The sequence below is a fragment of the Camelus ferus genome, chromosome 30, assembly GCF_009834535.1.
Source record: "Camelus ferus isolate YT-003-E chromosome 30, BCGSAC_Cfer_1.0, whole genome shotgun sequence".
Taxonomy (NCBI): domain Eukaryota; kingdom Metazoa; phylum Chordata; class Mammalia; order Artiodactyla; family Camelidae; genus Camelus; species Camelus ferus.
Window position 1 is genome coordinate 10,860,504 of NC_045725.1, and position 18,611 is coordinate 10,879,114.

An 18,611-nucleotide genomic window follows, 5' to 3' on the forward strand; every position below is an offset into this window, starting at 1 on the left:
AGTTAACTTCTATTCATAGCTTGATCTACTCACACTGAATATGCAAATTAGTTGATGTGGGGCTCAAGTACTATAGCTTTGTGAATTTATAAATCATATACTTTTTCTTAGAATTCCTCTTCCATTTTTCTTGTTCTTTTATTTTTCCTTTAAAGCTCAGCTAAAATGTTGCTTCTTACAGAATGCCTTCTCTTATTCTAGTCTAATTGATATATTCCTATAGTGTGACTCTAAGCTTTGTCTGAATTTCTTGTAATGACACTTATTATGAGTCTGGAATTGTTTGATCCCTCATTGCTTGTCATATCACTGAGGATAGGGAACTATGCCTTATCAAACTTGGTACTAGTACTCGCAATGTCTCTGACATGTTAGACACAAATAGATACTTCATACACATTGTTTTAATTGAATAGCTAAATAAAAAGATTACTTTATAATGCATTTAAACATTTTCCCCTTGTTTTGTAGATAAAAATGCTTCTAATATGTGAAGTCAGCTCCTGTACAGACTAGATGGAACCAAGGAACAATATAACTTATTTCATCCTCCTGGGCCTCACACAGAATCCAAAGGAGCAGAAAGTCCTTTTTGTTATGTTCTTGCTCTTCTACATTTTGACATTTGTGGGCAACCTGCTCATTATTGTGACTATAACTGTTAGTAAGACTCTGAACTCACCAATGTACTTTTTTCTTGCTAGCTTATCATTTATGGATCTAATTTATTCCTCTTCTATTTCCCCCAGATTAATTTCAGACTTGTTCTTTGGGGAAAACACCATATCTTTTGAATCTTGCATGGCTCAGCTGTTCACAGAGCACTTTTTTGGTGGATCAGAGATTGTTATTTTGTTGGTGATGGCCTATGACCGCTATGTGGCCATCTGTAAGCCCTTGTACTATTTGATTGTCATGAGGCAGAGGGTGTGTGTTGTGCTGCTGGTGGTGTCCTGGGTTGGAGGTTTTCTGCACTCAGTCATTCAACTTGGCACTATTTATGGGCTCCCGTTTTGTGGTCCCAATGTCATTGATCACTTTATGTGTGACATGTACCCCTTATTGAAACTCATCTGTACTGACACCTATGTCATTGGCATCTTAGTGGTGGTCAACGGAGGACTGAGCTCTGCTACTGTTTTTCTACTCTTACTCATCTCTTATGGAGTTGTCTTGCACTCTGTAAAGAATGTTAGTCAGGAAGGGAGGCGGAAAGCCCTCCAGACCTGTGGCTCCCACATCACTGTGGTTTTCTGCTTTTTCGTTCCCTGTATTTTCATGTATGCAAGACCTGCTAAGACCTTCCCCTTTGACAAATCACTGAGTGTATTTTATACAGTCATCACCCCTATGCTGAACCCATTAATCTACAGTCTAAGGAATTCTGAGATGACTAATGCTATGAAGAAGCTCTGGAGAAAAAAAGGCAGATAAAGTATTAAACAGGTGCTTTATCCATCATAAAGAAAGTAATTTAGCATCAAGGCCAATCTCCCAGAATGTAAAAGTCTTCATAAGTCTGCATCAAACTTTCTTTTTCTCTAAAGGATTAATGGTAATTATAATTAAAAATGAACTGTGTGTTTGTGCTATTAATAAAAATTCCTTGCTAGAATATAAACTATATGATGTCTGGTTTTTCACTTCCCCTAAAAAGTTGGAATTGGAATGCATTTCTAGTAAGGAGGCAATAAGTAGTTCATAATTTATTAGTCAATAAAATTTTATAGAATTGCCTTAATTTTTACTTAATTTCTGCATTTTTATTACTTTTTCATTCTTAATTTTATTTTCTGTCTAGTTCTGTTTTCTATTATTATTCTTTTTATTGTACCAGTTAAAATATTTAATGTTGGATAGACTATCCTACTTATTCATTTTCATTCTCCTTACATATGAAAATTTTAGCATAATATTTTAATTTTTTAAATAAATTTGTAAGTATGATGCAGAATAATAAGTATCAGAAATAGAATTAATGCAAAATTAAATATTGTAGAATAAACATCCTACCCATCCCATACCAGTGCCTCCCAGTCTTTTCAGACATAGTCACTGTGCTGTGCTTGTAAGGTTCTTGAAGAAATTATCCTCGCAAATTTTCATATATGTGTGTGTTTATGTTTCAAGTGTATAAATTTTGCATCTTACTACTCTGCCTTCTGAAAATCTTTACATATCAGTTTATACAAACCTAAAACATTCTCTGTTTCCTCAAAATTCTGTACTGTATAAAAGATACACAAAAGTTGATATATCTGTTCTCCATGTATTTTTCTGTCTTTTTTATGTTAAATAGTTCTGTAATGAAATATTTTTAAAATTTTGTAAGTATGAGCTCGAGAGATGAAATTGTTGAGTCAATTGGTACGTGTATTTATAATGTTGATGTAGAGGTAAAAGTGTTGAGTCAATTGTTATATGATTTACAGTGTTGATGGCCAAAATGCCATCCATAAGCTTGTACCAAACTCACTACTCCCTTATTTATGGAAAATATCTGTTTTGTGACATTATCAGACAACCAGTTCTTGATAAACATGTGTGGTATTTGAATAATCTAAATGAAGAAATATTGTTTCATTTACATACTTTAATTATAAATAAATATAATTGAACTTGGGCATCTATTCACATGTTTAAAGTGATTTGCATTACTTTCTCGTGAATTGCTTATTAATTAATATTACATTTTATTTGATTGCTGATATTTTTATACTGATTTTTATGATTTAATCATATGCTGAGGAACCTATCCCATTTCCCATGTATATGAAGTAATTACTCATCCAATTTGTGATTTGCCTCAGAGGTTTTTGTACTGTGCAGAATATTTTTGTCCATATAGAAATATTTTTACTTTTAAGTAATGAAATCTATCAATATTTCCTTTGCATATTATATCTTACTTAGAATTTTCTTATTTCAATGCTATCTAATTATTTTTCCCCATTTTCCAACATTTAATTTTGTAAGTCTTTTTGTTGTATTATGCTTTATGTTTATATTCTTATACCATCTACACATTATTTTGATGTAAGAAGTTCATTAGCTATCACATTTCAATTACTTTTTAACATGGCCATTTTTGTAGAAGCGTAATAATTTTCCCCACAGTTTTGATAATCCAACTATTAATTCTAAAATATTCCATGTGATTGGATCCAATTCAGACCTCTATTATCTTCCATTAATCTCTGTATTAATGTGTCATTCAACACAGGATGTAATTGTATTTATTTAAAATACACTTTGATATCTCATAAGCCAAGGACTCCTTTATTACAATTACTTATTAGAACTATGTCTATTATTGCATAATTAAATTTGAAAGTAAATTAGTAAAAATTAAGTTTAGTCAGTATTTGCAATAAGTTTTGATTTTGAAAGAGTTTATATCTTTAGAGAATTGAGAATTTTTACCCACAAACTGGGTGGGTCTTTCCACTTAACAAGTCTTCACTTATGTTCATATACATCTAGTATGTTTCTTTGTAACAAGTCATTTTGATTTTTTTTTTTTTTGCTGCTATTATGAATAGAATCTTGTCTTATATTTTCCAAATGTCTGTTTCAATGTTGGAAGTATTTTTGTTTTTCATTGTTACATAATATTTAATATTTATAGTACATCCTTCATCCTTTTTAGTCTGTTTTATATGTTTTGACAAAATGCATATAACTGTGTAACCACTATCACAATCAATATACAGAATATTTCATCACCAATAATATCTCCTCATGTCCTTTTGTAATCACCTCCTCCCTTCACCTCCAGGTCCTTGCAAACACTGATCCATTTATATTCCTATAGCTTTGTCTTTTCCAGATAGTCATATAAATTATATCATATAGTATGTATTCTTTCTTTCTCCCAGCTTTATTGATGCACAGGTGACAAATTAAAATTATATATATTTAAGATGTACAATGTGATGATTTGATATACAAATAGATCAAGAAATGATAACCACAATCAACCTAAATAACACACCCATCACCTCACATAATTATCATTTTGATATTTTGGGTTGGTTTTTCTTTTGGTAAGACTCCCTTGAAATCTACTGTCTTAGCAGAATCCAAGTATGCAGTATTCAAGTATACTTCATTATCAACTGTAGCCACCTTGCTGTATATTAGATGCCTCAGAACTTATTCATCCTGTAACTGGAAGATTGTACCGTTTAAGCAACATCTCCCCGTTTATCCCACCCTCCAGCCCCTGGCAATCCACATTCTACTTACTATCTGTTTCCATCAGTATGACTATTTTAGATTGCACATGTAAATGAAATAATAGAATATTTGTCTTTCTGTATCTGATTTATTTCACTTGTGTCCTCAATGTTCTTCCATATTTCCCAAGGTAGGATTTCTTTCTTTTTGTGACTGAATAGTGTTCCATTTTTAATATATTCCATTTCTTTGCCCATTGATTTGTTGAAAGACACTTAAGTTGTTTTCATATCTTGGATATTGTGAAAATTCTTCAACTTTCTTGGGGGTGTAGGTATTTCTTTGAGATATTCATATCATTTCCTTTGCACATATAACCAGAAGAGGGATTGCTGGATCATATGGCAGTTCTCTTTTTAATTATCTTAGGGATGTCTGTATTCTTTTCCATAGTAGTAGCATCAGGTTATAGTCCCATTAACAATTAGTACAGGCATTCTTAATTTTGTACATCTTCATCAACATTCCCTTTTTATGAGGACCACATGGCATGAAATTGGAAAGCAACCACATAAAGAAAAATAAGAAAAAGATGACTGCATGGACACTAAACAACATGCTACTAAAAAACCAATGGGGTCAATGATGAAATCAAAGAATAAATTAAAAAATAACTTAGGACACTTTAATTAGGTCCCATTTGTTTATTCTTGCTTTTATTTCTATTGCTTGGGTAGACTTCCCTAGGAGAACATTTTTGAGATGTATGTCAGATAATATTTTGCCTATGTTTTCTTCTAGGAGGTTTATTGTATCTTGTCTTATGTTTAAGTCTTTGATCCATTTTGAGTTGATTTTTGTGTATGGTGTACGGGAGTGTTCTAGCTTCATTGATTTTCATGCTGCTGTTCAGTTTTCCCAAAACAATTTGCTGAAGAGACTGTCTTTATTGCATTGCATATTCTTGCCTCCTTTGCTGAAGATTAGTTGACCAAAAGTTTGTGGGTTCATTTCTGGGCTCTCTATTCTTTTCCTTTGGTCCATATGTCTGTTCTTGTACCAATATCATGCTGTCTTGATGACTGTAGCTCTATAGTATTGTCTGAAGTCTGGGAGAGTTATTCCTCCAGCCTTTCTTTTTCTTCAGTAATTCTTTGGCAATTCTAGGTCTTTGTTGTTCCATACAAATTTTATTATGATTTGTTCTAGTTCTGTGAAATATGTCCTGGTAATTTGACAGGGATTGCATTAAATCTGTAGATTGCCTTGGGCAGTGTCTTCATTTTAACAATATAGATTCTTCCAATCCAGGAGCATGGGATATCTTTCCATTTTTTAAAGTGTTCTTTAATTTGCTTCATCAATGGTTTGTAGTTCTCTATGTATAAGTCTTTCACCTCCTTGGTTAGATTTATTCCTAGGTATTTTATTACTTTGGGTGCTATTTTAAAATGGATTGTTTCTTTACTTTCTTTTTCTGTTGATTCATCATTAGTGTAAAGAAATGCAACTGATTTTTGAACATTAATCTTGTAACCTGCTACTTTGCTGAATTCATTGGTTAGTTCTAGTAGTTTTTCTGTGGACCTTTTAGGGTTTTCTATATATAGTATCTTGTCATCAGCATATAGTGATACTTTTACCTCTTCTTTTCCAATATGGATCCCTTTTATTTCTCTCTCTTGCCTCATGCTGTGTCTAGGACTTCCAAGACTATGTTGAATAGGAGTGGTGATAGTGGGCAGCCTTGTCTTGTCCCAGATTTTAGTGGGAAGCTTTTGAGGTTTTCACCATTGAGTACTATGTTGGCTGTAGGCTTGTCATATGTAGCTTTTATTATGTTGAGATATGTTCCCCCTATACCCACTTTGGTGAGAGTTGTTGAATTTTATCACAGGTTTCTGCACAGCAAAGGAAACCATAAGTAAAACAAAACAACAATGTACAGAATGGGAGAAAATTTTTGCAAATGATGAAACTGACAAAGGCTTGATCTCCAGAATATATAAGCAGCTCATACAACATAATAAGAAGAAAACAAACAACCCAATCCAATAATGGGCAGAAGACCTAAACAAGCAATTCTCCAAGGAAGACATACAAATGATCAATAGGCACATGAAAAAATGCTCAGTATCACTCATTATCAGAGAAATGCAAGTCAAAACTATGATGAGGTATCACCTCACACCAGCCATAATGGCTATCATATAGAAGTCCACAAATGACAAATGCTGGAGAGGCTGTGGAGAAAAGGGAACCCTCCTACAATGCTGGTGGGCATGCAGTTTGGTGTAGCCACTGTGGAAAACAGTATGGAGATTCTTTAAAAGACTAGGAATAGTCTTACCATACGACCCAGTAATCACACTCCTGGGCATATATCCAGAAGGAACCTTACTTCAAAAAGACACCTGCACCCCAATGTTCATAGCAGCACTATTTACAATAGCCAAGACATGGAAATGGCCCTAATATCCATCAACAGATGACTGTATAAAGAAGATGTGGTATATTTATACAATGGAATACTATTCAGCTGTAAACACCAACAACATAACGCCATTTGCAGCAACATAGATGTCCTTGGAGAATGTCATTCTAAGTGAAGTAAGCCAGAAAGGGAAAGAAAAACACCATTTGAGATCACTCATATGTGGAATCTAAAAAAATTAAAAAGAACACAAATACAAAACAGAAACAGACTCATAGACATAGAACACAAACTTGTGGTTGCCAAGGGGTTGGGGGGTGGGAAGGGACAGATGGGGATTTGAAAATTTATAGATACTGACAGGCATATGTAGAATAGATAAACAAGATTATACTGTATAACACGGTGAAATATATACAAGATCTTGTGGTAGCTCACAGCAAAAAAAAAAATGTGGCAATGAATATATGTATGTTCATGTATAATTGAAAAATTGTGCTCTACACTGGAATTTGACACAACATTGTAAAATGAGTATAACTCAATAAAAAATGTAAAATAAATAAATAAATAAATAAATAAATATTTTAAAAAGAAGAAGAAGAAATAGATCATTTGAAAAGACAAATCACTAGAAGTGAAATACAATCAGCAATAAAAAAAACTCCCTGCAAGTAAAAGTCCAGGACCAGATGGCTGCACTGGGAAGTTCTACCAAACATACAAAGAAAAGCTCATATCAATCCTTCTGATACTCTTCCAAAGATTGAAGAGGAGGGAACACTCCCAAAATCATTCTATGAAGCCACCATCACCCTGATACAAAGCCAGATAAAGATGGTACCAAAAAAGAAAATTATAGACCAATATCATAGATGATCATAAATGCAAAAATCCTCAAAAGAAATATTAGCAAACAGACTCCAACAACATATGAAAAAGATTATACACTATGATCAATTTCAGTTCATCCCAGAGACCCAAGGATTCAATATATGCAGATCAATCTGTGTGACACACCACATCAACAAAAGAAAGGACAAAAATCACGTGATCATCTCAATAGATGCTGAAAAAGTATTTGATAAAATTCAACACCTATTTATGATAAAAACTCTTACAAAAGTGGATATAGAGGGAACATATCTAAATATAATAAATGCTATATATGACAACCTTACAGCCAATGTAATACTCAGCAGTCAGATGCTGAAAGCCTTCCTGCCAAAATCTGAAACAGGAAAAGAATGCCCACTGTCACCTCTTCTATTCAACCTAGTTATTGTGAGTCCTAGCCATGGTGATCAGGCAAGAAAAAGAAGTAAAATGGATCCAAATTGGAAGAGAAGAGGTTAAACTGTCACTATATGTGAATGACAGGATGCTATATACAGAAAACCCTAAAATCTCCACACAAAAACTAGATCTGATAAGAGAATTCAGCGAGGTAACAGGATATAAGATTAACATACAGAAATCAGTTGCATTTCTTTACACTAACAATGAAGTAAATAAAAAGAAAGTAAATAAACAATTTCTTTTAAAACCTCATCCAAAAAATTATAAAATACTTAGGAATAAATCAAGGAGGTGAAAGAATTGTACATGTAGAAGTTCAAAACATTGATTAAGGAAATTAAAGATAACTTAAGCAATGGAAAGATATCCCATGCTCTTGCACTGGAAGAATTAATAATGTTCAAATGGTCATACTGCCCAAAGCAATCTACAGGTTTAATGAGACCCCTATAAAATCACCTAGAGGTTTTTCATGGAACAAGAGCAAATAACCCAAACTTTATATGGAATCACAAAAGACCCAGAATTGCCAAACCAATACTGAAGAAAAGGAATGAATCTCGATGAATAACCCTCCCAGACATTAAACAATACTACAGAGCTACTGTAATTCAAATGGTATAGTATTAGCACAAAAACAGATACATGGATCAATGGAACAGAATAGAGAGCCCAGAAATAAGCCCACAGACTTATGGTCATTTAATCTTTGGAAAAGGAGGCAAAAATATACAATAGAGTAATGGCAGTCTCTTCAGCAAGTGGTTTTGGGAAAAACTAGACAGCCACATGTAAATCAATAAATTAGGACTGTCCCTCACACTATACTCAAAAATAAACTCAAAATGGCTTAAAGACTTAATCATAAGACAAGACATTATAAAAGTCTTAGAAGAAAACATAGACAAAACATTTTCTGACATAAATCTTAGCAATGTTCTCCTAGGGCAATCTACCCAGTCAACAGAAATAAAAGCAAAAATAAACAAATGAGATCTAATTAATTAAACTTATAAGCTTTGCACAGCAAAGGAAACCATAAGCAAAACAAAATAACAGCCTATGAAATGAGAGAAAATATTTGCAATGATGCAACTGAAAAAGATTTAATTTCCAGAAGATGCAAACAGCTCACACAACTTAATAACAAAACAAACAAACAAACACACAACCCAATCCTACAATGGGCAGAAGACCTAAACAAGCAATTTGCCAATGAAGATGTACAAAGGGCAAATAGGCACTTGAAAAAATACTCAGTATCACTAATTATCAGAGAAATGCAATTCAAAACAATGAGCTATCAACTCACATCAGTCAGAATGGCCATCATTCAAAAATCCACAAAGAATAAATGCTGGAGAGGGTGTAGAGGAAAAGGAACCCTCCTACACTCTTGTTAGGAATGTAGTTTAGTGCAACCATTATGGAAAAAAGTATGGAGATTGCTCATAATAAAGAAAATTGACTTAGCGTATGATCTATCAATTCCACTCCTGAGCATACATCCAGAGGCAACTGTAATTGAAAAAGATACATGCATACCAATATTCATAGCAGTGGTATTTACAATAGCCAAGAATGGAAACAATCTAGATGTCCATCGACAGAAAACTGGATGAAGAAGTTGTGGTGTATTTGTACAATGGGATAGTACTCAGTGATAAAAAATGATTAAAATAATGCCATTTGCAGCAACATAGATGGACCTGGTGGTTATCATTCTAAGTGAAGTAAGCCTGAAAGAGAAAGAAAAATACCATATGTTATCACTCATATGTGTAATCTAAGAAAAAAAGAAAAGAAAAGACAAATGAACTTATTTACAAAAGAGATGCAGAATCTCAGACATAGAAAACAAATTTATGGTTACTAGGGGAAAATGGGGGTGGGAAGGGATAAACTGAGGGTTTGAAATTTGCAAATACTAACTACTGTATATAAAATAGATAAACAACAGGTTTCTTCTGTATAGCACAGAGAACTATACTTAATATTTTGTAGTAAACTATAATGAGAAAGAATGTGAAAACAACTATGTGTATGTATATGTATGACTGAAAAATTATGCTGCACACCAGAAATTTACATAATTTTGGAAACTGACTATACTACAATAAAAACAAAACAAAATAAAATAAAATTAGTGTCATTTACTCTTTTCACGTGATTATGGCTGTGCTCTATCTCCCTTGGGATTGTTACTTCCCTCTTCTCTATTCTGTTTTTTCAGTTTCCTTCACTCTCCTCTCAGGCTTGGATCATAAGCTGCAGAGACCTCTCTGCTGGAATTTAATATTTATTCCTTTAGGGTTATTTGAAATTTGTGTATTCTCAGCATCTCTGTTATGCTGCATGTGTGAGTTATGTGTGATCTCATGTGCCTATTCTATTGCATTGTATGTTGTATTAGATCATGTGTACAGAGATTCAGATTTAAGGACCTGCCATAGCTATATTAAAGACTTCTGGAATTAGTTTCTATATTTTCCTTCTTATATTAACTTATAATTGTCTCTTTCAAATTATAAGTCCTTATTACCTGTTTTTGCATTTCTTTTTAAGAAAAATTACTTCCTCTTGGACAAAAGTTCTGAGTTGGAATTTTGTAGGTAGATGTTATCTGAGTCAAATTGAAACACTTAGTAAATTGCTTAGGGATGATCTCACTGAGTATATCTGCCATACACAAGGACAATCTTTTTAATTCATTCCAGTGCCACTTTGAATTTGAGAATTTCAAATAAATAGTAATTAACTGAAAATAAAGGATTCTTGTTCAAGCAACCTATGTCTTTGCTATTAATAAGTGATTTACTCTTTGGTATTAGAGTGCTGTTTTTCCACTTAATTCCCCTAAAGTGATTGGCAGGAGAAGCCTCTGAAAATATACAATGTACTGAAAGGACCTTATGGAAGACCTCAGTTCTCTAGAGCATGATTCCTCAGTGAATTTAATCTTGAACAAGAAGTCTTGGGAGCAAACTGTTTTAACAACTCTGAAGTGATTTTTTGTTCATTTTGATTAAGTGCCCAACCACATCTTCCCTTACCTGGGAGATTTCTCTTTGGGTATTAATGTTACTGTCAAGGTATAAGTGATAAGCCATTACCTTAGTAGATGAAAACCGTATTTAAATAGTCATACAAATGCTTTTTTAAAAATCCAAAATAAAGCCCATTTTAAAGAAGCTTTCTGTATTATTGACTAAAACTATTTTCAAAGCTTTGTTGAATTAATTTGGTCTGCTAAACATCATAATAAAGTTTTAAATTTTATCTGGAAATAAACTTTCAGTGACAGCTTTCAAATTCGATGACTTATCAGCCATATCAATTGTATATTCCTGAAGACAACTCTGAATAAGTCTATAATCTAAACTATAAAATGTTTATAAAAGTTGAAGAACATGATCATGTGTTGTACAGGGAGAGAAATATAGGCTTATGTCACAAAATGATTAATTGTATCCTGATCTTCTCTCTGCAGTCATACCAGGGTTGATAAGGTTGCAATCCTGACTTATCTTCATAGAACTAAACCTTTATCTTCAATGACCAAAGATAGAAGTGGTGAAGTCTGTATTTAGAACGAGTGACTGAAGAGGAAACAGAAAACCCAGGTAACATATTTACAAAAACTCTTCCCTGCTATGAGAACAAGGAAAATAGACTTACTTGAAATTAATTATGTATCTTTCTTAAGAAGCAGGTTTGATCATATGACCTCAAATACTTTGTAGCTGAAGCTCCAGGAATAATATAACGCATGCATTTTCTCCATTTTGTAAAATATTATTGGAATAAGTACAATGACAATAATTTTATCCAATGTTCTGTATTTGAACCCTTTACATGCCTACTGAGCTATGCATTTCAGAAAGCACATAGCAAAACATAACAACATAACATGCCATCTATATAGTCCTCACAATAACTTTTTTTAGATTTCATTGTACAATTTAGAGACTTCAACACTGTTTTGTGTTTTAATATATTTAAAATAATGGAAACAGTATAGCTCTTTATAAATTGTTACCTTGTGCATGTTATCTTTAAATGTTCCAGTTATCTGTACAGATTTTTTAATTGATCATTTTTATTGTGGTAAACTATACATAACACATTATTGTGTATCCATCGCATTCTCCATCTCCAGAAGTTTATCATTATCTGAAGCTGAAACTCTATACCCATTAAACAGTAACTGTCCATCTCCTCCAGCCCTCGGTAACCACTGTTGTACTTTCTGTCTCTTAGAATATGACTATTCCAGGTACCTCATAAAAGGGAAATCATAAAATATTTTCCTTTTTGTTTCTGGCTTATTACACTTATCATACTGTCTTTAAGGTTCATCCATGTTATAGCAGAATTTCCTCCTGTTTAAGGTGACTAATATTCCACTGTCTGTATATACCACAATTTGTTTATACATTCATTAGTTGTTGGCCGTTTGGGTTATTCCCACCTTTTGGCTATTGTGAGAAATTCTACGATGAACATTGCTGTACAAATATGTGTTAGAGTCTCTGCTTCCTATTCTTTTGTATATAAACTTCCAATAACATTTTCATACATAAACTAATAGTTTCTTACTACAAAGGGAAACTCAAAATCTACAAGGTGAAAACTTGAGCTCAGAGATATTTAGTTACTTTTTAGATTCATTGACCTATACTACTACCTTATTGGAAAGTGAATTGTAGTATCTGTGGAAATAGAATTCATGAATTTTGCTAGATACAGCATTTACAGGCTCAGATAAAATGCCAATATCTATTTCTGTCTGTGGGTTTATTACATGTATCTTTTTTCATTTTTAGGACCTTAAAAATATTGTAAATGAAACAGAACACATCACATTAGGCACTCAGTTGACCTCTTAATTTATGGAAAGAAGATCACTCAGATTAAGTTTAGTTTTAATGATACATTTCAAAGAAGAGAATGTGATTTGGCGAAAGACAGACAAGGGAATTTCCACACATTAATGTAAAGGTTGAAAAGAGGACAGTTTACAGAATTGCATATGGTAATGACACAGTCAATCCATCCATCACTCAGGGAATGACCCTTTGGATAACTAGACAAAAGAATAGATTTGGGGGAGAACTTACATAAAAATTAATTGTAGAGATGGGACACTGAAGTTACATGGGGAAAGAAATGATAGTCATATCTTAATTTACTTAATGCTTACTATTTGTCAATTTTTGGAGAGTTTTATTTGCATTATCTTGTTGAACCCTTTAAACCATTTGGTGTTAGATGCTATATTAAGACTCATTATACAGATGATGCTGAGTACATTATCCAGGTCACACAGTTAGTGAGTATGGATTCTGAGGCTCAAATTCCAAACTATAATAAAGTACACTGCAGTCATCCAGGGCCATCCATGCAAAATTATAAAACAAATTCAAACAAAACCAACAAAGACTATATATGAGATAGGCAATGCATTGTCTCTGATAATTGTTATATTGTTTTTGTCCCCAAAGTCTGTTCAGCCATATTCAGGTTTAGAAATAACATTTTTCCTTTACTATGAAGAAATTGATTTAGAAAATGCGGTATTTTTTAATTTATATTTTTTAAAAAAATATGATGAGCTGTTTAGGTGTTTATTAGGACCTCAAAATTTTTGCTGCATCATTTTTGGGCCACTGTTCAATCATTAAGAAAAAGCTATTGGTTACATAGGAAATAAGTATAGAGACTGTTAAACAGAAACACATTTAGGTATGAATTGTGATCATATGTTCCAAATGGATCTAGACTGAAACAATATTTCAGGGTCTTTAATTTTCAATATTTTTCTAATCAAAAGTTTTTTCCAAAGTATTTTAAATCTTGCACACCATATAAAAGGTTTGTTTTCCATCTTATGTTGTTGAATTTGGCAGAGTGTAGATCTATTTAGTTTATCTTATTTTTATATATCATTGTGAGATAATTATCATAGATTTATATTTTTTTAGCATTCTTTAAAGATTTTATTTGTTCTCATTGAAAATGTTAATAAATTGGAAGAATCTCACAAATGTTTGAGAGATATATTTATTCTTAATAAAGTACAATATTGATAAAGTATAGAAATTTTTAGCATTCTGAGTCAAATTAATAGTTTTGAACAGTTTAGAATAAAAATCATGTTCATAAGGACATTTAATAGTCAAATATTTGTCAATCACTAAAATATTTGTCAATCACTTAAAATACACTCATAGATTCTAGAGATATAATTATTGATAAGATACGGTTATTGTCCCAACAGACCAAACAGGTGATAGAAGAAAACCAGCTATAAACACATAAGTATTGTAAGTGCGCAATAGGTCAGGGATTTAGACTCTCCTATGAGAAGCTACCTCTTGAATCCTCAGACAACTCCTCTGAACTGTATTTATTTTCCATTACAAGCGCAGATGTAGTGTTCTCATTGTGAGTGGAGATATTGAATTATGTATCATGCAGTGAAATGCCAGAGTTCAGAAGATGGGATTCCTTTAGGCAGCTGGTTTTGTCTACTTATGCATCTTAAAGCTGAGAATTTGATTTCCTCATTTTTCTTCACTCTGGAAGTATAAAGATTCTGAGAGGCAAGTCCTGGTGCTGATGCTGAGTTACCCTCCAGTCCACCTCCAGCTTGACAGTTCAGGAAATTCAAAATTCCTCCACTCCTAACTCACTCAATACCTCCAAACCAAACTGTGTACAGATTTCAGAGCATATTTTATTCAGCTTACAATCTTTGACATTTTCTATCTGCCTTATCTCAGTCATCTCTTATTTTCTCTCCTCTATGTACAAATTGGTTTGTGAGAGGCACAAAGAATAGAAAAATCCCCTACCATTCACAAATGACAATCTATAAATGTAGACACTGAAATGAAGTGCATTTGAGATATTTCTGCCAAAGTGAAGTTATTCACATTACATGTGAAATTGGCCCTGGATCATATTGGAAAGGCCCAAGAGATGATTTATTTTCCACAAGTGAGAATGAATGTCCTAAATTCCACACAGACTCAGATAACCAAGAACTTAAAATATGAACAATATAACTAGTCTAATCTACTCATAACTCTAATAATCAAACAAACTTTAATGCACACTAATTCACCCTGATTAATGCAAAGAGAGTCTACCAGCAGAAGTGTTAAAATGCAATTTAAGATAAAGGTTTCTATGAAAAGAATTCAGAAACACATCTGAAAGATAATCAACTTTTCAATAAGAATGAGTTGGGATGTGACTTTCCCAAGATGACTGAGCCAAATCAACGTATATATTTCTAGATTTTTGGTATAGAATTCTTTCTACTATTCCATGATTCTGCCTAAAATTTTATTTTGGCATTCTTAATTAAGCTCTGCTTAGCAGTAATTGATTCTAAACAATTTTGGAGAGTAGGAAAATGTGAATACAGTATCAGTCACTTAGGTATACCTTGTCCATTTATTCTTCAATAATATGGATTGTAATAAGTGTCTGTGTGTGTGTGTGTTTACATTTTCAAACAAAACATTGCTTTCATTGTACCTTTCTTGGTTGGGAAGAATTTTATACATTATCTGTATTCAATTGTTCTCTTAAGAGTTTTGAAATTCAGTTTAATTAAACAGAGTTTAATAAGCATTTAATGAATACTCATGATGTGCCTGGTTCTCTCACACTGTGGGTGACTTATTTCTCAATTTTTGGAACTCACAGTAATTCAGAGAGATAGTTATCTAAATGTAAGCCTACAGTTTTATGCTCCATGCCTAGGTATTACTTTATGTAAATATAGAAATCAAGTTATTAGAGATGAGATTGTTTTCATGGTGGACCTCAGAAGCCAAAATGTGTTTAGGAAAAATAGAAATGGTATGTAAAGTCAAAAGCGCCATCTTTGTGAGAGAGAATCTGGAGAAAGCAGCTTTCTTATTGTTTGGTATGTGTGTGTGTGTGTGTGTATATATATATCTCAGATATACTCACTCACATATGCTTCCCAGTTAGAGTACTGACATCTCACACTAGGGTTGAAGCGAGGAATTTGTGATATTGAGTGGAGTGCTTGTGGGAGGAGAGTCCAAAGTCTCATTTCTAAAGAGTTACTCTGTGTGAGCCCTCATGGAGCAAACACTGTGGAGTAAGGCATCACATTTTTGACAGAAAGCTTGCAATCTTCTCAAAGTCATTATTGGCCCTTTTGTTTGCAGATTCAACACCTTGAGATCACCATGGAAAATAAGAACAATGTGACTGAGTTTGTCCTGCTGGGGCTCACACAAAACCCTGAAATGCAAAAAGTTCTGTTTGTCCCCTTCTTACTCATCTACCTCGTGACCATAGCGGGCAACCTGCTTATCATGGTGACCATCGCGGCCAGCCGGTCCCTGGATTCCCCCATGTATTTTTTTCTGGCTTATTTATCATTTATAGATACTGTCTATTCTACTGCCATTGCTCCCAAAATGATCACCGACTTGCTTCATGAGAAAAAGACTATTTCCTTCCAGTCTTGTATGACTCAAGTCTTTATAGATCATCTGTTTGCTGGTGCTGAAGTCATTCTTCTGGTAGTGATGGCCTATGACCGATATGTAGCCATCTGTAAACCTCTTCACTATTTGATCATCATGAATCGGCGGGTATGTGTTCTCATGCTGCTGGTGGCCTGGACTGGAGGCTTTCTGCACTCATTGGTTCAATTTCTCTTCATATATCAGCTCCCATTCTGTGGCCCCAATGTCATTGACAACTTCCTGTGTGATATGTACCCCTTATTGAAGCTTGCTTGCACCAACACCCACCTCATTGGACTTTCTATGATAGCTAATGGAGGGGCAATCTGCACTGTTGTCTTCTTCACTCTCTTAGTTTCCTATGGGGCCATATTACACTCCCTTAAGACTCACGGTGTGGAAGGAAATCACAAAGCCTTCTACACTTGTGCATCCCATATGACGGTGGTCATTTTATTCTTTGTTCCCTGTATCTTCCTGTATGCAAGGCCTAATGCCAATTTTCCCATTGATAAATCCATGATGGTAGTTTTAACTTTCATAACTCCCATGTTGAACCCCTTAATCTACACCCTGAGAAATGCAGAAATGAAAAATGCCATGAAGAAACTTTGGAGTAAAAATGTGACCTTAGGTGGAAAAGGGCTGTATCCCTCATGTAGGACATGATATTCATTCTTTTACAGAATCACAGCATACTTTAAACTATCAGTGATTGCATTTAAAACATCATTTCCTTTGGGTTATTTAGCCTATTTGTTCTGCGACAGCTATTAAATTAATCTTTTTGTAAGTGGAATATTTTATAGTTGTTAAGACCAAGAGAATTGCATACATTTAATTTCTTATATAAGCATCCATAATGTATTAAGATTCTTTACTGACAGCAATTTTTGGTTTTATTTTAAGTTCTTGTTTGTGGGGTATGGTACTATACTCGTGTAGAGAAATACGAGCTAATAGAACTTGTTCCCTTTTAGTCTGAGAGAGTGAAATTTGAAATTTAAAATTTAGATTGTTTTAAAAATGTTTATCTAACAGTAAAAATAAATGTGCCAGTCAAATTAATTAATTTAAAATTTCGCAGCACATGTTCACAGCACAGGATAAATCCGCAAGAAATGAACTTTGTGAAATTTATGCTATAATAGTAGGATGTGGCTGATTTTCTTTACTAATCAAGTTTTTGACTAAAAATTATATTTTTCAACCGCTTGCTGTGCATCTAGATCAAGTGGCCTCCCCAGTAGCTGAATATATATTTAAGTCATTCATATCACATATCTACCTACATTAAATTAAACTACTGGGTTCAAAGTTTTTTGTTTAATGCAATAAATGTTTAATATTTGGGAAACAAATTATTTTGGTTTACATAGTGAATGCCTTTCTGATTTTCTGTAAACTATGTGTTCTTGATTTAAGTGATGAATCAAAGTATCGTCTCTGTTTACAATACCTCTATGGCAGCTTTAGGGATCAAATACTGTATTACAAAGATCATTTTCAAGGCTCTGGCATTACAAGCTTCTTCTCAAAATGCAACCCAGAACTTAGACACTCAGGTATAAAATATGCCTTCATTTTTTTCGCAGTTTATAACTGAAATCACTTAGTGCAATTAGCAATACTAATATTTGACACATTGAATTAATGCCAACAATAGTTTTATTTATTCTTCAGTGAAGGAAATAAAAAGTACTTTAAGTCTTTTAATTAGAAAGAAATCTAATACTTCAAAAATTGTTAGATTTGAAGGAGCTGACAGCTGGATTTGAAGATGTTCATTAGAGGGAGCATGTTTGGGATCAAGGATTCACCACCTGTGCTGTATATAGGGATGAGGAAGCTGGACTCAGGGTAAAATGTCTCTGCATGCACTTCTCAAATTCCTTTCCTGCTCTGAGTATAAAGATAATTTTCATTAAATATTTTAAAGGTTTTTTTATATTTACACCTTTCAACCACATAGGGCATACGTTTTTAGGCACAGTGTGAGATGGGTATTTATGTTACTTATAACGATAAATAAATTTTCCCAGTACATTTACTGAATAACAATTCTGTTTCCAATTAGTCAGCAATGGCACTGATTCTTTCACATAAAAATCTATATACCTGTTTTTCTATTTCTTAGCTTTCCATTTTGTTCAATTAATGTATCTACCCATGAGCCAGTA

General features: G+C 33.2%; 2 protein-coding genes across 2 annotated transcripts; both read left to right on the top strand.

Annotated features, from left to right (window-relative positions):
* The first annotated feature begins 516 nt into the window (after positions 1 to 516).
* Positions 517 to 1,616, top strand: LOC102508227 (olfactory receptor 4A47-like). The gene has a single exon (XM_032470421.1). It carries the CDS (start codon positions 517 to 519, stop codon positions 1,432 to 1,434), a length of 918 nt encoding a protein of 305 aa, XP_032326312.1. The 3' UTR covers positions 1,435 to 1,616.
* A 14,214-nt stretch (positions 1,617 to 15,830) lies between these two features.
* LOC116660586 (olfactory receptor 4A15-like) lies at positions 15,831 to 17,153 on the top strand. Its single transcript, XM_032470354.1, has one exon. It carries the CDS (start codon positions 16,147 to 16,149, stop codon positions 17,098 to 17,100), a length of 954 nt encoding a protein of 317 aa, XP_032326245.1. The 5' UTR covers positions 15,831 to 16,146; the 3' UTR covers positions 17,101 to 17,153.
* Positions 17,154 to 18,611: the final 1,458 nt, after the last annotated feature.